This window comes from Saitoella complicata, assembly GCF_001661265.1.
Source record: "Saitoella complicata NRRL Y-17804 unplaced genomic scaffold SAICOscaffold_1, whole genome shotgun sequence".
In the NCBI taxonomy this organism is placed as follows: Eukaryota; Fungi; Ascomycota; class Saitoellomycetes; order Saitoellales; family Saitoellaceae; genus Saitoella; species Saitoella complicata.
In genome coordinates this window covers 403,514-420,811 of record NW_017566992.1, presented here as the reverse complement: position 1 = coordinate 420,811, position 17,298 = coordinate 403,514, and the positions used below count along the sequence as shown (strand labels likewise).

At 53.0% G+C, this 17,298-nt stretch overlaps 11 protein-coding genes across 11 annotated transcripts; 5 read left to right on the top strand and 6 right to left on the bottom strand.

Annotated features, from left to right (window-relative positions):
- Positions 1-116: 116 nt before the first annotated feature.
- Positions 117-1,787, top strand: SAICODRAFT_51477 (uncharacterized protein; the record flags this gene model as incomplete). Its single annotated transcript, XM_019169065.1, has 2 exons — positions 117-417; positions 445-1,787. 2 exons carry the CDS (start codon positions 117-119, stop codon positions 1,785-1,787), a joined length of 1,644 nt encoding a protein of 547 aa, XP_019027236.1.
- A 273-nt stretch (positions 1,788-2,060) lies between these two features.
- SAICODRAFT_86704 (HAD-like protein) lies at positions 2,061-2,991 on the bottom strand. Its single transcript, XM_019171451.1, has 3 exons — positions 2,926-2,991; positions 2,833-2,874; positions 2,061-2,777 (listed from the first exon to the last, which is right to left on the bottom strand). The coding sequence occupies exons 1-3, from the start codon at positions 2,963-2,965 to the stop codon at positions 2,092-2,094; spliced, it is 768 nt and encodes a 255-aa protein (XP_019027235.1). The 5' UTR covers positions 2,966-2,991; the 3' UTR covers positions 2,061-2,091.
- A 98-nt stretch (positions 2,992-3,089) lies between these two features.
- On the top strand, positions 3,090-5,464 carry SAICODRAFT_86701 (uncharacterized protein). The gene is made up of 4 exons (XM_019171450.1): positions 3,090-3,400; positions 3,457-3,797; positions 3,851-4,574; positions 4,632-5,464. The coding sequence occupies exons 1-4, from the start codon at positions 3,188-3,190 to the stop codon at positions 5,403-5,405; spliced, it is 2,052 nt and encodes a 683-aa protein (XP_019027234.1). The 5' UTR covers positions 3,090-3,187; the 3' UTR covers positions 5,406-5,464.
- A 279-nt stretch (positions 5,465-5,743) lies between these two features.
- Positions 5,744-6,061, bottom strand: SAICODRAFT_4319 (conidiation-specific protein 6; the record flags this gene model as incomplete). Its single annotated transcript, XM_019168727.1, has 2 exons — positions 5,744-5,978; positions 6,036-6,061. The coding sequence occupies 2 exons, from the start codon at positions 6,059-6,061 to the stop codon at positions 5,744-5,746; spliced, it is 261 nt and encodes an 86-aa protein (XP_019027233.1).
- Positions 6,062-7,367: 1,306 nt separating this feature from the next.
- Positions 7,368-7,689, top strand: SAICODRAFT_50830 (conidiation protein 6; the record flags this gene model as incomplete). The annotated part of the gene is made up of 2 exons (XM_019169018.1): positions 7,368-7,546; positions 7,602-7,689. The coding sequence occupies 2 exons, from the start codon at positions 7,368-7,370 to the stop codon at positions 7,687-7,689; spliced, it is 267 nt and encodes an 88-aa protein (XP_019027232.1).
- A 183-nt stretch (positions 7,690-7,872) lies between these two features.
- SAICODRAFT_68505 (uncharacterized protein) lies at positions 7,873-9,905 on the bottom strand. The gene is made up of 2 exons (XM_019170395.1): positions 9,477-9,905; positions 7,873-9,421 (listed from the first exon to the last, which is right to left on the bottom strand). The coding sequence occupies exons 1-2, from the start codon at positions 9,843-9,845 to the stop codon at positions 7,961-7,963; spliced, it is 1,830 nt and encodes a 609-aa protein (XP_019027231.1). The 5' UTR covers positions 9,846-9,905; the 3' UTR covers positions 7,873-7,960.
- Positions 9,906-10,062: 157 nt separating this feature from the next.
- Positions 10,063-11,815, bottom strand: SAICODRAFT_86693 (P-loop containing nucleoside triphosphate hydrolase protein). Its single transcript, XM_019171449.1, has one exon. The coding sequence runs from the start codon at positions 11,774-11,776 to the stop codon at positions 10,133-10,135; it is 1,644 nt and encodes a 547-aa protein (XP_019027230.1). The 5' UTR covers positions 11,777-11,815; the 3' UTR covers positions 10,063-10,132.
- An 817-nt stretch (positions 11,816-12,632) lies between these two features.
- Positions 12,633-13,620, top strand: SAICODRAFT_4315 (XAP5-domain-containing protein; the record flags this gene model as incomplete). Its single annotated transcript, XM_019168724.1, has 2 exons — positions 12,633-13,406; positions 13,468-13,620. The coding sequence occupies 2 exons, from the start codon at positions 12,633-12,635 to the stop codon at positions 13,618-13,620; spliced, it is 927 nt and encodes a 308-aa protein (XP_019027229.1).
- A 173-nt stretch (positions 13,621-13,793) lies between these two features.
- On the bottom strand, positions 13,794-14,885 carry SAICODRAFT_51130 (uncharacterized protein; the record flags this gene model as incomplete). Its single annotated transcript, XM_019169035.1, has 3 exons — positions 13,794-14,427; positions 14,482-14,555; positions 14,622-14,885. 3 exons carry the CDS (start codon positions 14,883-14,885, stop codon positions 13,794-13,796), a joined length of 972 nt encoding a protein of 323 aa, XP_019027228.1.
- Positions 14,886-15,103: 218 nt separating this feature from the next.
- SAICODRAFT_28384 (uncharacterized protein) lies at positions 15,104-16,101 on the bottom strand. Its single transcript, XM_019167142.1, has one exon. It carries the CDS (start codon positions 15,908-15,910, stop codon positions 15,173-15,175), a length of 738 nt encoding a protein of 245 aa, XP_019027227.1. The 5' UTR covers positions 15,911-16,101; the 3' UTR covers positions 15,104-15,172.
- On the top strand, positions 15,968-16,574 carry SAICODRAFT_101458 (uncharacterized protein). The gene has a single exon (XM_019165184.1). It carries the CDS (start codon positions 16,077-16,079, stop codon positions 16,392-16,394), a length of 318 nt encoding a protein of 105 aa, XP_019027226.1. The 5' UTR covers positions 15,968-16,076; the 3' UTR covers positions 16,395-16,574.
- The last annotated feature ends 724 nt before the right edge of the window (positions 16,575-17,298 follow it).

Genomic DNA, 17,298 nt, shown 5'->3' with positions numbered 1-17,298 from the left:
CAGATTAGATCTTGGCAGGGACGACAAACCTCCAGAAAACAGATCAGATATGACCATGGCTGTCCCTCTTCGATCTGTCACTCACTTGCGAGAAGCTGTTGCGATTGACTGGCGAAATGCTGCTCACACGTTCCTTCCTCTCACTCCTCCTGCCATGTCTGGCAACCGTGACTGTTGTTCCTTCGGCAGCTGCTGATCGGCTGCCCAACGCCAACCACATCTTCGCCGCAATCCACTCCTCCATGCGCCAATTCGGCTCCTCCCTGAACCACAATGGTATGTCATTCTTCATCGCGACGGTTCCGGAGGGTACGGAATTCTATCATGGGACGTCGAAGCGGGAGAGAGTGAACGGGATAGAGTGGTTGGCGTTTGAGCCGGAGCATGCTATGATTTTTGCTAGGCCGGGGAGGGGACGTCGTAGACCTGGTGGACCTGGGAGAGGACCTCCTGGAAAGGGAATGGGTCATCCTGATCTTAAGCGTGGAGGACCCCCTGATCTGGAGAAACGCGAAGAGTCCGACAAGTTCGGCCCCCTCTTCGCCTACCAAGGCGCCTTCGAATCTCCCCCCACCAAAGAAGAGAAAGATAAATCCTACGGTTACCTCCACACCTACCGCACAACCACCCCTCTCCGCCTCCTCTACCTCGACGGCCAATCCGCCGCGAAATCCTCCAAGGGCACACTCGATGCGCAAGACCTCGTTCTCCTTCCCGGACTCATCGATCCGGATGTAGGGATGGGCGGTGATAAACAGCGCGCGGATGAGATGTGTAGAATTGCGAGGGAGAGTGGGGCGTGGAAGGGACGTGTTGATGGGGTGTTGAGGATGGAGGGGGGGTTTGAGGTTATTTTGTGTGGGTTTGGGGAGAGGTTGGATATTGTTTCGATTAAGCGCGCGAAGGAAAGTAATGGGCATGGGCCGCCGGGGAGTGATGGGGATAATGGGGATGGGTTTAATTATTATCGAGCTGTTGCGGCGAGGTATGACGGAATTGGCGGCGGGAGGGTGACGTTGGATTATGAGCATTTCGTGACGGCGTTTACGTTTCCTGATGCTATGTATTGGGACCACACCGGACGCCCCAGAATCAGGAATGAGACGGAAGCGAAGGAGGAAGTTGAGCGCGTGACGCAGGCTGTCACACAGATGATCTTGAACGAAGAGACGAAAGGGAACAGTGTGGACTGGCAGGGTGTCGTGGATATGATCATCCAACGCTACGCCGATCGAATCGAGTATCTCGCCTCTGGCCACTTTACCACACTCGAGGCTTTCCAGGCGGAGGTTGACAGAGCGCTGAGGCCATTTATCGACTACGGCGCTCGAAATGGGACGTTGGAGGTGGAGAGGTGTGCGGCGCAGTTCATCCCCTCCGATGCGGACACAACGACGACAGCGTACCTCGCAACGACTCAAATCGCACACCACATCTGCTCAACACTCTCCTCCGCCCTCTCCACCTCCTCCCTCTCATCCGCCCTCGGCCTACTGCAAGACCTCAAATCCAACCTCGGCTGGACGACCTGGAAGCGCTGTCGAGGTTGCGATGCCCACGAGATTTGCTTTTTGCCGATTTGGCCGGTGGGGAGAGAGGAGGATTTTGTGCAGCCGAGGTGTCGGGGGAATGTTAGTTTAGGACCGGGACAGGAGGGTGGGTATTGGGATGGTGGGTTTGGGAGGCCGCCGAGGGGACCTGGAAAGCCTGTGTGGGGTCGTAAGGAAGGAGAGGGAGAGGGAGTAGGTGTTGGATCGGAGCAGCTTAATGAGGAGGAGGAGGGTTAGAGGATACATCTGGATACCAGCCGAAGCTTGCGATTCTTCTTTCCGTTATCGTAATAATTTTTTGATACCTGTCCTCCTTTTCTCCACCACGGAAACGCTCGAGCTCGAGATCGTGAGATTGGCCGTGGACTGGCTTCACATGCACCCAAGCGTACACCGGACCCATGACGTGTTTCTCTCTATGATCATGATTGTTTTGCTATCAATCTTGAAAGATAAGGCAAGATACTCTCACATCTCAATTGTAAATCGTCCGTTCATTACGCCTAAGAAGTCCATATAGTCCTTCACATCCCTTCCCCCTTTAGTTTTCCAACTCCCCAATCCTCATCCTCGGCAACCCATACCCCTCTAAATCCAGATGCCCCAACTCATCAACAGCGATATGAGCCCCATCCACCCCCAAAATCTCCTCATCCTTCCCCTCGAACACAGCCTTAATCCTCCCATCAGGAACCCAAACAACATTCATCCCCGCTGCTCTCCCAGACTCAACTCCCAGTACTGAGTCTTCGAATACCAAACATTCGGAGGGGAGGATTGGGGTGTGGGAGGGGTTGGTGGAGGCGAGGGAGGTGTTGAGAGTGTTGAGCGCTAAGAGCCAGATATCCGGGTATGGTTTTCCGCGGCCGGTTGGGATTCGTGGATCGTCGCCTACGATGATATGCTCCCCGAAATGTGCGAAAAGTGTATCCACATGTGCCGCACTCTTCAACTCGAAATTCCTTCGATGAGAACTCGTCGCCACCGCGATCGGAACACCGTGCTCTTTGAGGTGTTGGATGAGTTCGACTGCGCCGGGCATTGCGCGGACGGCAGGCCAGAGTTCTGTTTGGCGTTTACTGGTTTCGGCAAAGTATTCGGATGCGGTGACGGGGAGGTTTGCCCAGTCGATGAGGACTTGGGCTGCGTAAGGGCCTGGTCGGCCCATCATCTGTGCCTTAATTTCGAGGGGAAGGTTGGGTTTGCCGTAGGATGCCAATAGCTCATCTGTAGGGTTCTAGTGTTAGAAGAGGGAAGAGGAGAGAGGGGGGAAGGGACGGACTCGTTACGTCGGTGTAGACTTGCTCCGTGTCGAGGAGGAGACCTGTAAGATGTTGTTAGCCGTGAAAAGACAGGCTAGATTGCAATATCTCACCATCCATGTCAAAGATGCATGCTCGGATTTTAGGGCCCATTGTTGATCTTAGAAGTTTGGAGGTTGGGCGAGGAGGATCGAGGTTTGCTGGGTGACGGGTTCCTGCGCAGTCAGGCGTCACCGGTTCGGTGGAAGTACTACACCAAGACCATTGCCATCCAACCACCTTGATCTGGCCTATACGGACCGCAGAGTGCTCAGATTTGCCGAAGATCAGTCGTTACGTTTTGTCCTCTTCCACAGCGTTCCAACGACACCAATCATGAAGGGCTTCCTCAACGACCTGAAGGACCTCAAGAACTCACTCCCTCGTCCAACACCAGCACCAGGCTCCACTCCTCCAATCCCCGGAAACCGACCATACCCACCGCCTCCAGCCTACGGAGAAAAACCTGCACAATTTGCACTGACGGCAAATGGACACCACGCTCCGCCTGAAATTACCTCGATTAAGAGTGGCGAGTGGGTACATCAGGTATGCTAACAGATGTAGCAGATGGCATATAATGTAATTGCTGATCGAATCAACAGCGAATCCTGCTCGTTGAAGGTCGTGCGGGACCACATGGGTCTACGTTCGATGCCAGTATTACTGTTCAGCATCATCTGAATACCTTTCCGTCCCAAGTTTATCCGGTCACCGACTCGCATTTCAAGGCACTTGTCCACCTCGTTCCTGGGCCGAATCAAGTCAGATTTGTGTTTGAGGGTTTGGAGACGATGTTAAACGTGTCGTACTTGCCACTAACACAGAACCCACCCCTCCATCTCGCGATCTTGGTCGCAAAAGACAGTCCCCACAAATTCGACACCATGCCAAACCGAGGCCCAAATGACCTCGAAGAAGCAAAGAAGAAGCTACGAATGGCGGGGTATGCATACAACATGTGGTCGTCGCGGACGAATTGCTAATGTCTACTCATAGATACCTCTGGCAATCTTTCACTGCGGAACAAATGCACCGTAACGGCATGGGCCGCCGGACTTTCCGTCTTGACGAAGAGTGGGGGCTGGATACGCTGTCTTCACCTCCAGCTCTCCGACAAACCGCACGGATCCATGTCATCCGCACCGACAAAACCACGGCTGAACTGCGACACCCTAATCGCGCGCAACAAAACCCCCAAGGCAACGATACGGGCGCTTTATTCGGCATTACCCTTGATGCCCTCCGCGCCGCCGGGATCCCATTCACCAACGGTAAAGTCTGGGTAGCATGCCTCCTCCTCGACGCCCACTGGGACGGAAAACTCATCACGGCACATGCCGCCCTCGGTGGAGGCGCAGGAGACACTCAACTCGGTATCTTCGGCTCTCACACACTCTGGTCATGGCCTTCTCAACTCTCGCACGTGATCCCAGCATTCACAGATACCTTCCGCACAGACACGCGCTACGTCGCCAACGACGCGAATGAATGTGGGACGGTGTGGGAATGTGCGAATATCGGTATCGGGGCATTCATGCATGAAGTCGGACATGCGCTTACGTGTCCTCATCAACCTGATGGTGTGATGTTACGGGATTACGTTCGACTCAATCGGACGTTTTGTGTTGGTGAGGCACCGGGGGTGGCGAGGGGACGGGAGAAGGGGAAGAGAGTTGTGGGGAGGGAGGAGGAGTGTTGGTGGCATAGGTTGGATATCATGGTATCCCACGACTTCGTCCTCATCAGTTTGTGACGGTGCTAATTTGTTTGGGTACAGAGGTTTCGGTACCATCCGCTTTTTAGGTTACCGGGTGAGGGTGCGCCGATTAATGATCAAGGCCCGACGTACCATCCTGTTGAGCATGGTGTGCAGGTGACGTCTAATGCCGGTATCTCGTTGGTTGAAATTTATGTCGATGGGAGGTTTCGGGCACATCACGAGTTCCCAGATCAACCTGAGCAGGAACTGTTCCTCCTCGAATCCGAACTACGAGAGAAAGCGGGTACAAAAACGGGGAAAATGAAGCTCGAAATCATTTCCGCGAATCAGGGACAGACCACGATCGAGGATTTCGATGGTCTGTTACGTGAAGGCGTCCTCGACATCTCAACCCACGACGGCCATCCCATCCTCAAAGCCCAGAAATTCGGGTTGAGCGGACTACCAAATTCAAGACCAATCCAAGTCATCTTCCCCGATAGCCCAATCACAAACATAACCGTTTTCTCCGGCAACTCCCTCGACGGCCTAGAATTCACCTTCGCAAACTCCTCCCGCCTCCTCTTCGGTGGACGCGGAGGGTCCCCGCACCACCTCCCACTCAACGGTCCCGAGGGCGAGAGGATCAGCCACTTTGTAGTGAGGAGTGGGGTTTGGGTTGATGGGGTTGAGGTTTTCACAAACTGGGGACGGAGGAGTGGGTGGTTTGGTGGAGGAGGGGGGAGTTTGCATGAGGTTAGGTGTCCGGAGGGGTATGTGATTGTTGGGATGTGGGGGAGTTTGGGGCAGTGGTTGGATGGGATTGGGGTGTTGTATAAGGCGGTATCGTAGGGAGGATGGAGGATAGAGACGTGGGACATAATATATCGAACAATACCTTGTAACAGCAGCGTTTCAGCTCCACGGGTCGGAAGTTTTGTCGATCTACCGACTACGAGTAAGTATGAAGAACATAGACAACTGTCCCTGGAGTAAACATGGAGACGACATCGACAAGAATTAAGGCTACAAACCGCTTTACATTACGAGGAAGGACAACTGAACAGAGAAGTCGGAGAAGCAATGATAATTATTGTAACCCAAAAACCGTTTATCCAACCGTAAACCTACTAGTCGTACACCGTATCACCATACAATATCAAATCGATCTTTCAATAAACATTCAACGCTTAAGCACCGAGCTCATCCAACTTCTCCTGAGCGTGCTCCTTGGCCTCGTCGGAGACGTTGGGGTTGTTGAGAGTAGCCTTGTATCCACCGATGACGTTACCTGTGTTCTTCATGGAGTCGTCGTGCTTGGAGGAGGAGGGAGCGGACTCGAAATCACCGGAGTCGAGCATCTCCTGAGCGTGCTGCTTAGCTTCGTCAGAGACGTTGGGGTTGTTGAGGGTGGCCTTGTATCCACTGGAGGAGATGTTAGCAACTAATCAGGATGCTTGATAGATTGAGGAAGCGACACACCCAGCGACGTTTCCAGGGTTAGCCATTTTGATAGTAGTCGTTGTTGTTGTAGAGGTGTTGGGTTTGTATTTAATCCTGGATCAAAGGCGGCCGGGGACGGCGGTTTATATAGGCATTCCCCCTCCCCTACCCTCGCTTACTCCCTTTGACATCATCTTCCATTCTCCCTCTGATCAACCAGCCCAGTCATCATCATTACGTCTTTCAATCTATCACCTTGTTCTTCACTTCCATCTGGATTACGATCACACGACACGCACCTGTAGGTATTTCTCCGGCGTGATATTCAATAAGACTACCGTTTTGGGAATAGCGCATGTTGCGGAATTTCCCCATTTGGGAGTTCTCGTCATTTGGCCGTAAAGATGTGCAGTGCACATCAACGATTTTGGGGGGAGGCATGAGGTAAGGAGTTCATTCCTGGAAGCATCGATGAGGTGTTCTATGGGGGGTAAAGGAATCGATCAGGGTTCTCCGGAGGTTTGGAAAGAGACTGATGTGTTGTCATTTGGGATGTGTTCGGCCGGAAGGCGGAGTTCCGGAGGTATCATGCACTCCGGGGAATTCGATGATTGGTAATGATCAGTTCGGTTAACCTTGAAAGTAATGGAGAGATAGGAGGTTCGATTCATGCCTGACCGGTAACACAGGAAAGCTTCGAAGTGCTGTAGCACCTGTTCTCTCCCTCAGCTCAGCTGCAATCTTCCCTTAATCCATTAATCCATAGGGCGGTTCGTTTTTTGCCTCCTTCACAAATCGCGATGACCTTAAGTGCACAATCACGATCCTCTAAATTCTCGATCATCTCATCGTCACGATACCGATCCCCCAAACCACGCTAACACCGATTCAGCAACTCTATTACTCCCATACATTCCCACCACGTATCGAGGGCTGCTATTGAATTGTAGAGTGTTATGACGAGGAGATTGAGGAATTTCATGACTCTTCCAAAGTGAGAAAGGTCAGGGCAGATGATCTTCGCGACGTCCCGATCTTAATCGCACCTTGTGTGCTCAACCGCGTTAAGTGGTGACGGGGAGAGCCGAGAAGCTCTGATCCCTTCCCAGTTCTTCGAATATGTCATGAAAGCCGGTCACGAATTGACGTCAAACCACTACGCCCAACCTCCCCGAAGTCTCTTCTGGCCTCTTGTCCCCTTTGATCGCGACATCCAAACGGAGACCACGTCTTCCACGTCCATCATGATCACCCACCAGCTCGATCTCCTTCGTCTATAAGTACCCCCTCCCTCCCACATCCTCTTCCACACTCCATCAACAACCAAACCAAACCACTCTCACAACAACACCCCTACTACTACTATCAAAAATGACCCAAGGAAACGTCGCCGGCGGCTACAAGGCCACCCTCTCCAACCCCAACACCTCCGACGAAGCCAAGCAGCACGCTCAGGAGGTGCTCGACAATGGTCTTCAGGAGCAGGTTGATGACCAGAAGTTGGCTGATGAGGAGGGGACTGGTGCTAAGAACACCGGTAACGTCATTGGGTAAGCCCTCATTAAAGCAGACGGACATGAATGGGGACTAATGAAGGAGGTGTAGTGGATACAAGGCGACTTTGAAGAACCCCAATGTTTCGGAGGAGGCGAAGGAGCACGCCCAGGACAAGCTTGACGAGTTCGGTGCTTAAGCATCCTTCTTTTTAACTGTCACAAACTGCTGAGCGTGAATGAGGGTGCACGATACTGGGAAGATACACGGACGGGAAACACGGGGGACAGGGTTTTAATCTGGTACGATACACGGAAGAATACCGCTGGTATAATGTAATACACGTCAATACAGAAACTCATGCTTCCCTCCCCATACTCGTATATAATCACGCATTCGGGTATCCAGATCCTCCAAGGTCTATAGCAATCCCAACCCAATCAAAACAGCATGCACACCACTTCACAAGCTCAAGGAGTATACAACTTACTAAAACTAACAACATTCTTCCGACAACACGGACAACCCTTAAACTTCTGCATCGCAAGACTAACCCTGCACTCATCACACAATGCCAGACACCTACACGGCCACAAAACGATCTCGCGTGGACTTGCTTGACAGACGACACACAATCTTCCCTCGGAGGGTTCCGCGGGTTGGAGGGTTCGGCGTTCGCGGATGATGGAGAGGAGGATGGCTGCATCGTCGGAGTTGGAGGAGGTGGACTGGTGGGGGTGGGTATGGCGATGACGGGATCGGGTTAGGACGCCTGCTGAGGAGAGGTGGGACACGAGGACGCTGCTCGACTCCGCATTCTCACCCGTGATAATATCCGCAAACGACCTCGCATCCGGAACCAACTCATGAAACGCATCTTGCTCCTCCCCCTCCGCATCCGAGTTAATATCAGACGCCCACTCCCCCTCGTCGTCAGTGGGTAAATAATCCCGATCCTCCTCTTCCGCGAAATACCACCCACGCTTAAACTTCTCATACACCTCCTCTTCCTCTTCCTCCGGGTCCCTCGTCCCGGGCGCCGCGTTCCAATCCCAGCGCACCATCGCATTCTGCAAGGACTCGTCCTTTGGTTTAGGCTGTGGTCTCCATCCACGTCTAAAGAGTCCAAGGAAGAGGTACCACATCCTCTTCATCAACGTCCACGCCGCTCTCCATTTCTTGAAACGCTTATGCTGGCGTTGTTTCGTATCCTGAATCACCGCAGTCGCATTCGCATCCAAATCCGTTCTCTCGATCTGTAACCCGGTTGATCCGGCCGGGACTTTGGGTAGTCGCTCTTTCTTGTTGTTTCCTTTCTGGAGCATTTGTTCCAGGTAGGTCATATCCGGCATCTTAATCCCTTCTTCCTCGTTCATGTAGGTCGCTTCATGCGCGTCCTGTAGCAACACATCTCCAGCCTTCAACAACAGGACGAAAAAGTCGTCGCTGGTGTTCATCTCCAAAATCCTGCGCCAACTTCCATCCATGAAGGGGTTGTTCCGCATGAGGTTTGCAGGGTTGTTTGGTGCGAGTGTAAGACGGGCGAAGAGCGTGACCAGAAGGGATGCGACAACGACGATCCCGACAAGGAGGTGTGGGACGAACCACATTGCGCAAAAAGTGGGAAACTCGAGTAGTCGTCCAACAGCCACGCTGTACCCGTAAAACCCGAGGAATGATGCACCCCACAAAGTACTAGCATACAGTCGGTATTTGTCGAGATTGAACAGCGCGAGAATGTGAACGCTCAATGCACCCAAAGTCCAGATGATTGTCGTCACGAATGTCTCGGTTGACGGGAGATTCTTGGTAAGTTCCCAAAATGTCTGAGCCTCCCAGAATGCCCAGGAGTACTCGCCGGTGGACATAGAGAAGATGACGGTAGGGTGCCGGCGCTGAAGTGCAGCTGAGAAGAATTCGATGAAGTTTGACTGCATGTCACTGTGTCAGCGGCAGAAGCACCGTGAATTGCTCAGAAGGACGTACAAAGCACAACGTTTTGAACACAGTCCACATAACCTTCGGGTCATTATCCCTTTCGGAGCTCAGTGATGCCGGTAGCCAATCCGCTGCCAAAGTCGACTTGTGCCGCATCAACGACAACACCAACATCAAACTCCTCACCAAGAAATATATGGCGGGCAGCCTTACCACAATCCTCTTCGCCGTCGAGATCTGGTACGGTTGTCGTACCGCCGCATACAATAGCGTCCGATTCAACAAGATGGCCATGACGAAGACCAAGAGTGAGTACGGACTACTCAGGTATGTGAATAAGCTGAACATATTCCTCCCATCGTCCAGATCAGTCCCATCGACGACCCCATCCGCCCCACCCAGAATTGCCCTCGCCATCACGTTCCACACGCGATCAGCAGCATAGATCCACCCGTCCTTCGCGAGCTTCAAAGGCTGGATGGCGAACGACATGGCTGATATGGTAGCATTCAGGGTCCCATTCGTCGGCAAAAGCGACGACAGCATTGCTGTATCGCCGATGGACTCGAGGGGATTCATGGTGTTGGGCTTGGTGGGGCACGGCGTCGACTGGATCTACGTGATGGCTGCAGCATCCTGCATTTCCCAGGTTGAACCCCGTGGGAAGAAATTCTGGGTAATTCTGAGTACAACTACCACCCTCCCTACTTCATCTCCACCACCTCCCCCTTGTCCAACCTCACAACCCGATCAATACACCCCGCCACTTCCTCCTGCACGTGCGTCACAAACACCAGCGCTTGTTCCTCCCCCAGCTTCTCGTCCAACCACTTTTTACACTTCGACACCATCCCCTCATCCATCCCCTGGAACGGCTCATCCAAAATCAAGAGTTTGGGTCGCGTTATGAGTGCGCGGCAGATCAGGACGAGCCGCTGTTCTCCCGTCGAAAGATTCCCGAATTCCTTATCTTCGAGACCCTGGAGGCCGAATTCTTCCAGGAGTGCACGAGCGGCGTCTTTTTGTTTGGGGGTTACTGAGGATTTGGCGACATACCGGTTCTCATACCACCCCCCAAACACCGCCTCCAACACTCTCATATCCCGTGGAAAATGGTTATGCACCTCCGGACTGACGTGTCCAATCTCCCTCTGTACGCTCCACAACGTTTCTCCCGTCCCTCTCCTTCGTCCAAACATGGAGATATCTTGGGAGTAGCATTGAGGGTGGTCACCGAGGATGAGGGCGAGAAGGGTCGTTTTGCCGGAACCGTTGGACCCGAGGAGGGCCCAGCGGGAGCCGGGGTGAATTGTCCAGGAGATGTTTTTGAGGATTTGGAGGGAGCGGTGGGTTACTGTCACGTTTTTCAGTTCGACGGGTGGTGTCGCAGACGGAGCAGGGCCTGGTGTTGGTCTGCAGGAAGCGGGTTTGGTGGGTTTGATGGTAACCTGCTCCTCAACAACCTCCGGTGCGAGCGTGGGCATATCTTCCACCGGCCCAATATGCCCAATCTTCCCCCGTCCCGAAAGTTGTAGCGTATGCGTAACCCAACTCGGCACCCGATCCATCGTCCTAAGCGAAAGAATAACCTTCGTCTCCCCCGTTTCCGCAAGATCCCTCAACACCTTCGACACCGTCCTCCTCTGATCCGGGTCAAGACCCATGAACGGCTCATCCAACAACAAGATCTCCGGTTTCGCCAATAACGCTTCCAGGATTCGTGCACGTCGACTTTGACCGTTGGACAGGTTCATCAGACTCCCATCCAAAAGATGCGACAATCCTAGCTTCTGCGCCGCGTCCTGGATATCTGCGTCCGTCGCATCTGCGTCTCGGGTTTTGACCCATTGTCGTAGTGTCAAGTCATCCTCATCACGATACGAATGATATCGTTCTTGCATATACGCAGCCGTACTCGCCGTCGTCTCAAAGCTCACGACCTTGATCAACTGACTCGGCCACAAATCACGTCCGTCGTTCTTCTCTTCGAGTCTCCTGATGAAGTCGTACTTGAAACTCGCAGCGGGTAGCACCCTCAGTTTGCCTTGAAGGGCAGTGAAGAGTGTGGAGCGCCCGCTGCCGACGGGGCCGATGATTGCCCAGGTCTCATTAGTGCTGAGGTGCCAGGTTAGGTCTTGGAAGAGAGGGGCTTCAGTTTGACCGAGGCGGTAGATTGAGGCGTTGGTTAGGCGGATCAACGACTCAGCGGGAGGTGCGGATGCGGTTGCGGTGGAGGGTTGAGCAGTCGCAGTCGCAGTCGCCGTGGAGTTGAAGCGGACTGTTCCGAGAAGTAATCTCCGTGATAGCAATCCTCTTCGTGCTGTTGATGCAAACTGCCGTACTGTCATCGTCGTTGTCGTTCCGAAATTGATATTCTCGAACTTTGAAGTCCTCGAAACCGTGACGCCGGCAATTGCGATCGGGTGATGTGTAGCCGAGACGACCGCCACACGCACCCCGCCGTACGCGTACCGGTATATATCAAATGCACCAGACTTCACCCGGACAGTCATTTGAATTCGAGACTGTGAAATGATGTTACCTTCATTACAACCAAAGAGACCATCCATTCAGGTGGACCTGTTGGCCGTTGATATCTGGATGTCAACTAACAAAGCGTCTACAGGCGCCCCCTCAATCCTCCGGTCCAAGAACGCAAGATACATCGCGCACTCATCCAGTCTTTTTCACTCAAAGAAGATTATCGAGATCGGAGTTGCCTGTACAGTTTGACAGTGCGAAGACGAGTCCGGTGTTCTATGGGTATAAAGTGGCGAAAGACGGGGAGGTGAAGCTATGACACCGCGGGTCAGGAGGAAACGGGTTGATGTACGGTATAGGCGGATAGATCAAGTGGGCTCATGGAAACGGAAAGGATCAGTGAGGCTGTCAGCGAAGACTAGCAATTACAGAGGTGGAGGATCAATCGTGGGACGGCAGCACATATACCCTTCATACAGCAAAGAGCATACCGCAAACTTTTTGATCGTACCGCCTCAGCCGAGCCCTAACCTGTGAAACGAAAGCTTTGTATTTTCCCATATTCAACTCAACGGACCTCACATTCCATCATTTCTCATGTCCCAGCTGCCGTATACACGCGTGCCTGCAGAGGCCGCACCTGGTCCAAGCTCGAGATCGTTGCCTTCACCAGCGATACATCTCACCCATCCACCAACCCTCCCACTCGATTCTGAACAAGACATGAGTGGACAGGACACCCCAACAAAACTCGGAAACGACCGCTTCACAACATCTACCGAAACTGTCGAAGAGAACATAAAGCGCGACACAGTCGGCCTCGTCACAATCGATGAGTTTCGGAAGAGAAGGGCTGAGATTCAAAATACGAAGGATCGGGAGGAAACAAATCCCGGGAATTCATTCGCAAGTCATGCAAGCGCACCCGTAAAGAAGAAGGCGAAGAAAAAGGCAAAGAGCAAACTCTCCTTCCTCGGCGACGAGGAGGAAGGCGAAGACTCCTCAATACCTACCAGCAAAGCAACCACCCGATCCGCAACGCCCGCAGATCAGCCGACAAAGAAAGTCATGAAGAACCCGGACGTAGACACCTCCTACCTCCCCGACCATGTCCGCGACTCCGCTCTCCGCGATCAACGCGAAGCCTCCCGCGTGGCCCTCCTCGCACACCACTCAACCCTTCGCACTTCCCTCGTGACAATCCCCTACCTCTTCCACTCATCGTCTCCCTCATCCTCCTCCGGAAATGGAAAGGTGGAGAGAGTCGAAATGAAAATGGGTGATACAGCCTACGAGTTCCTAGAGCGGGCACGGCGACCGAAGGAGATGAGAGGGGAGTGGAAACGGGTTACGGCGGATGCGTTGATGATGGTGAAAGAGGATTTGATTATTCCGCATCATTATGAGATTCACTCTTTTGTCAAGGAGGGGACGAAGACGAAGAAAGGGTTGTTCTTTGAGTTTGGAGAGGATGGGAAGATGGATGAGAGTGATGAGGTAAGCGAGCGACCCTTGAGATCAGTAGAGTGAAAGAGATGCTAATGTGATGCGTGAACAGACTCGGCTGGTAAAGGTTGTGGAGAAGAGTTGGTATGAGAAGAATAAGCATATTTACCCTGCGAGTAAGTGGGAGGTGTTTGATCCAACTAAGGATTACAGTACGTATACGGCGAGGGATCCGGAGAAGAATGCGTATTTCTTCAAGAGTTAGACGGGGTGGATAGACGAAGAGACATTGAAAGATGATCCATTAGCAAGAATGCGAAAAGGAGGCGCAAACCGCTTGATCCATGGCAGCGGGGCGCAAGGAACACCAGGATAGATGGACGCAAGCCAATAGGGCAGCATCACAAAGCAATGAAAAAGGGACGAGATACATGCCACTCACGACAAAACACCCCTCCTCTCCTCCTGATCACTTCCCTCCTCCTCCCCATTAACCCTCCCCCTCGCCTTCCCCTTCCTAACCCTCTCCGTCCTCTCCTTCCACGCCCAACACAAGCACATCACCAATAACACCCCCTGCAACCCCGCCGTAACCGCGAAAATACACCACGTGCTCCAGTCCGTCCCAGGTCTTCGGGCAAGTGACCACGCGAACAGGAATCCCCCGGGTGTTTGGATCATCATCATTGGGATTGAGAGGGCGGCGACTTGTTTGATTCGCCAGGTGCGGTAGAGTTGGGGGATGTATTGACCAGCACTCAACGCAGCCCCACAGAGACCGAGGTAATTTGCCCAGAGACGCGCGGTGTGCGTTGAGTAAGCGCGGACGAGGATGATGCTAACCCCGGCACAGATGACGAAGTGGAAGAAACAGAATAGTGCAACGAAGATGCCGAGGCGGAATTCGGAGGTGGTTGTGGTGGATGCTTTGAGTGTTGATGGGAGAAGGGGTGTGCGTTCGGGGGCGGCGGGGTAAGCGTCGCCGTATTCGCTGCTTGGGGGGGTTGGGAGGGAGATTGCTGCGAGGGGGAGAGGAGAGGTGCGAGGGAAGTAAAGGAGGAAGAAGACGAGACTGTAGCACGTAGGTTAGTGACATGTATGCTGGCATGAGAGGGGATGAACGTACATGAGTGTAAACATAACCATCTGCGTACAGAGATGGACGACTCCTAACGACGCCGCGAAACATTGCCCGAATGACTGTGGGAGCAAGTCAGCCCATATCCTGAAAGGTTGTCAAGACGAGTGTTCATCTTTCCCACATACCAGAAACTGACAACATCCAACAACCTTACTCTGCAACACAACGATATTCAACGTCGCGCACGTTCCACTCGTAACCCCCAACAAGAGAAACCACGGACTAATCCCCTCCGAGCTCTTACGAGAGATGATACGGTAGTGTTGAGGAAGGTATGAGATGATCATACCAAAGTAGAGACATAATGCGACGATGAGGTTGTGTCTATCGATTTGACCGATGTCGGAGCAGTAGGGAGGTGGAGGCGGAGGAGCGAGAGTTGCGATCATGACGGATGTGATAGCTTCGAACTGAGAGGGAAATGTAAAGATACCTGGAGATGACAAAGGGGATTGAACCGTATATAGGGGTCGGTGTAACGTGGATAGATCCGAGGGGTTAAGAGGAGTGGAAGTTGCCTGATCCGGCAGTGTTTGGTTGAAGCCGGTCAAACTGGAGCGCGCGGGGTTGGATAGGCGATAAGAGGCATGTGCTGGTGAGGAAGGAGAAGCGGAATACGGGGGTCTTATAAGGATCATTCTAGGGTATAGAGAGTGGTACAATAATGACCTTGATCTTACAATCTGTTCCTTTGACAAGGGACGCAAGCGAGGATTTGACAGCCCTCACACCTGAGGAGATAACGAGGAAGGTGATCCCCGCAGTGATCACACGCACCACCTCCCTGACGCAACCTCCAACTATCATGAGCACATTCATGGTCCTCACGCAACGCCGCCGCAACTGTCTGGACGCGCCTCTCACGAACCAAAGCGGGAAGCACAGGTGCTTGACGATCAACTTGCAGCGCTGCCCGACGATAGAGATAGCGCTCGTCCCATTGAGGGCAGGTACACCTTTTCCATTTTTCTCCACAGAGGTAGCACCACTCAGCACGACAGCGACACGTGATGTGAAAGCAGCCTTCGCCGAGCTGGACCATCGTATGACAAGACGTACATTGACGCCAACCTTCGCTCTGCGCCAAATCAAGTGTGAGCTGCGTCGACGGATCCTGAGGGCAATCAGAGTTCGTGTGCGCAGTGCCCTTGCACCGAGTACAAATCTTGGTGTTGCAAGCCGGACACGCTGCAACATCCCCTTGGATCATCTGCGGAGGGACGAATGTTGAGCAAGTAGGGTGAGTACAGTACAACTTATCGACCGTCGCAAATTCTAACCTGCGAGCTTCGAAGCGGGCACGTTCTTTGGTTGACAGGATGCGGTCGCCGACCGATAGTGGGATGTATTTCTGACAACATTTAGGAGGCATGAGGGTTTCGTCATCGGTTGCCTTGATGAATAACTCCTTCATGCATTCGAAGTCGTAGTAGTGTCCGCAAGGAGTCCTGAAAGCTTTGCTGGCGGGGTATGTGTCGAAGCAAATGACACATGAGACACTACCATAAAGTCAGCGATGATACCTCCAAGGAGACGTGAACGGACCGTTCACTGCCATGGGATGATTCACCCACTTCCTCATGGTGAGTGTGGGCTTCTTTTCCCTCCGCAGACTGGAACACCGTCGTCAACGGGACTGGTTTCATCGACGCCGCCGTCGCCTCCTCATGAAACGCCGACACCACCGACGCACTCCTACTATAAAACGTCGGCGGCGGCGTAGGATAACTGTTCACGAACTCCGCACTGTTTGGGTTCTTCCCACCCAACGTGATCGCCATCCTCCTGTCATTTATCGCCCTCAATTCCTCCATCGCCAACCGCTCAACCTCCTCCCCATCGCTTCTCACGGCTTCAGCCATACTAGTTGCCAGTCGCTCGCTGTCGAGGCGTCCTAGAAGGGCCTCGACTTCGTCGACGTACAACTTGTAGGCTGAGCTGGATGGATGGGGTTGATCGGCGCGATTCTTGCCCTTGGAAGTGCTCTCGAAAATGGTGATCTCTTCGAGCTGGAGACGGAAACCGAATTCTTCGTCGAAGGAGTAGTCAGTAAGGGCAGTCATGATCGCATATAAGCAGCAGCACGAGACAGCACAACGGCTGGAACGACGGCGAACAGCAGTCTTGATAGGTTTATAGCGTCTGGGAGCTGCTTATCTTGGCCACTTCATTTCTCCAAGTTGTGGACATTGCGCCGGTCCGTACGCTGCTCGGCAGTGAATGTCGGGGAGATAGGCAAGCAATCACCCGGGTTTGCGATGAATGGCATGGCCCGTCGCCTTATTCTGTCTGCTCAGGAATTACAATATACAAACTCTTTCTCTTTCTCTCCCTCACGGCGGTACTGGGCCGTTACTGCTGGTTGCAAAATGCCTGTCGCAGGGCCTAAAATCACCCCTGCGCGTCTGACATCGACACTCCAACAAAACGCGTCATAACTCCATCAATATGCCTCCTAGGAAGCTGAGAGGAGCAGCCAAACAATCAGTTCAGCTCAGGGCTTCAAGCCGCACCCCCAAACCCCCGCCTAGGCTCGAGGATGATTTGCGTTCAAGCCCCCCCGTCAAAACCACCCACCAGGGTTAAACGTACCAAAACAGTCATTGATCTCGAAATCGAAGACCCAGAACCTGAACTTGTGAGTCAATACGATGATTTCATGGTTCAGGTAATCGTTACTAGGGAGCCGAAATTTAGGTATGCCCAAGGACCCTTCATGGTCGACCCCCTGAAAGAATGGGACTTTGTTCAACCACTATTGCTCGATCTCGCCCTCGAGGAGTTGCGTCAGGACCCTGTGGT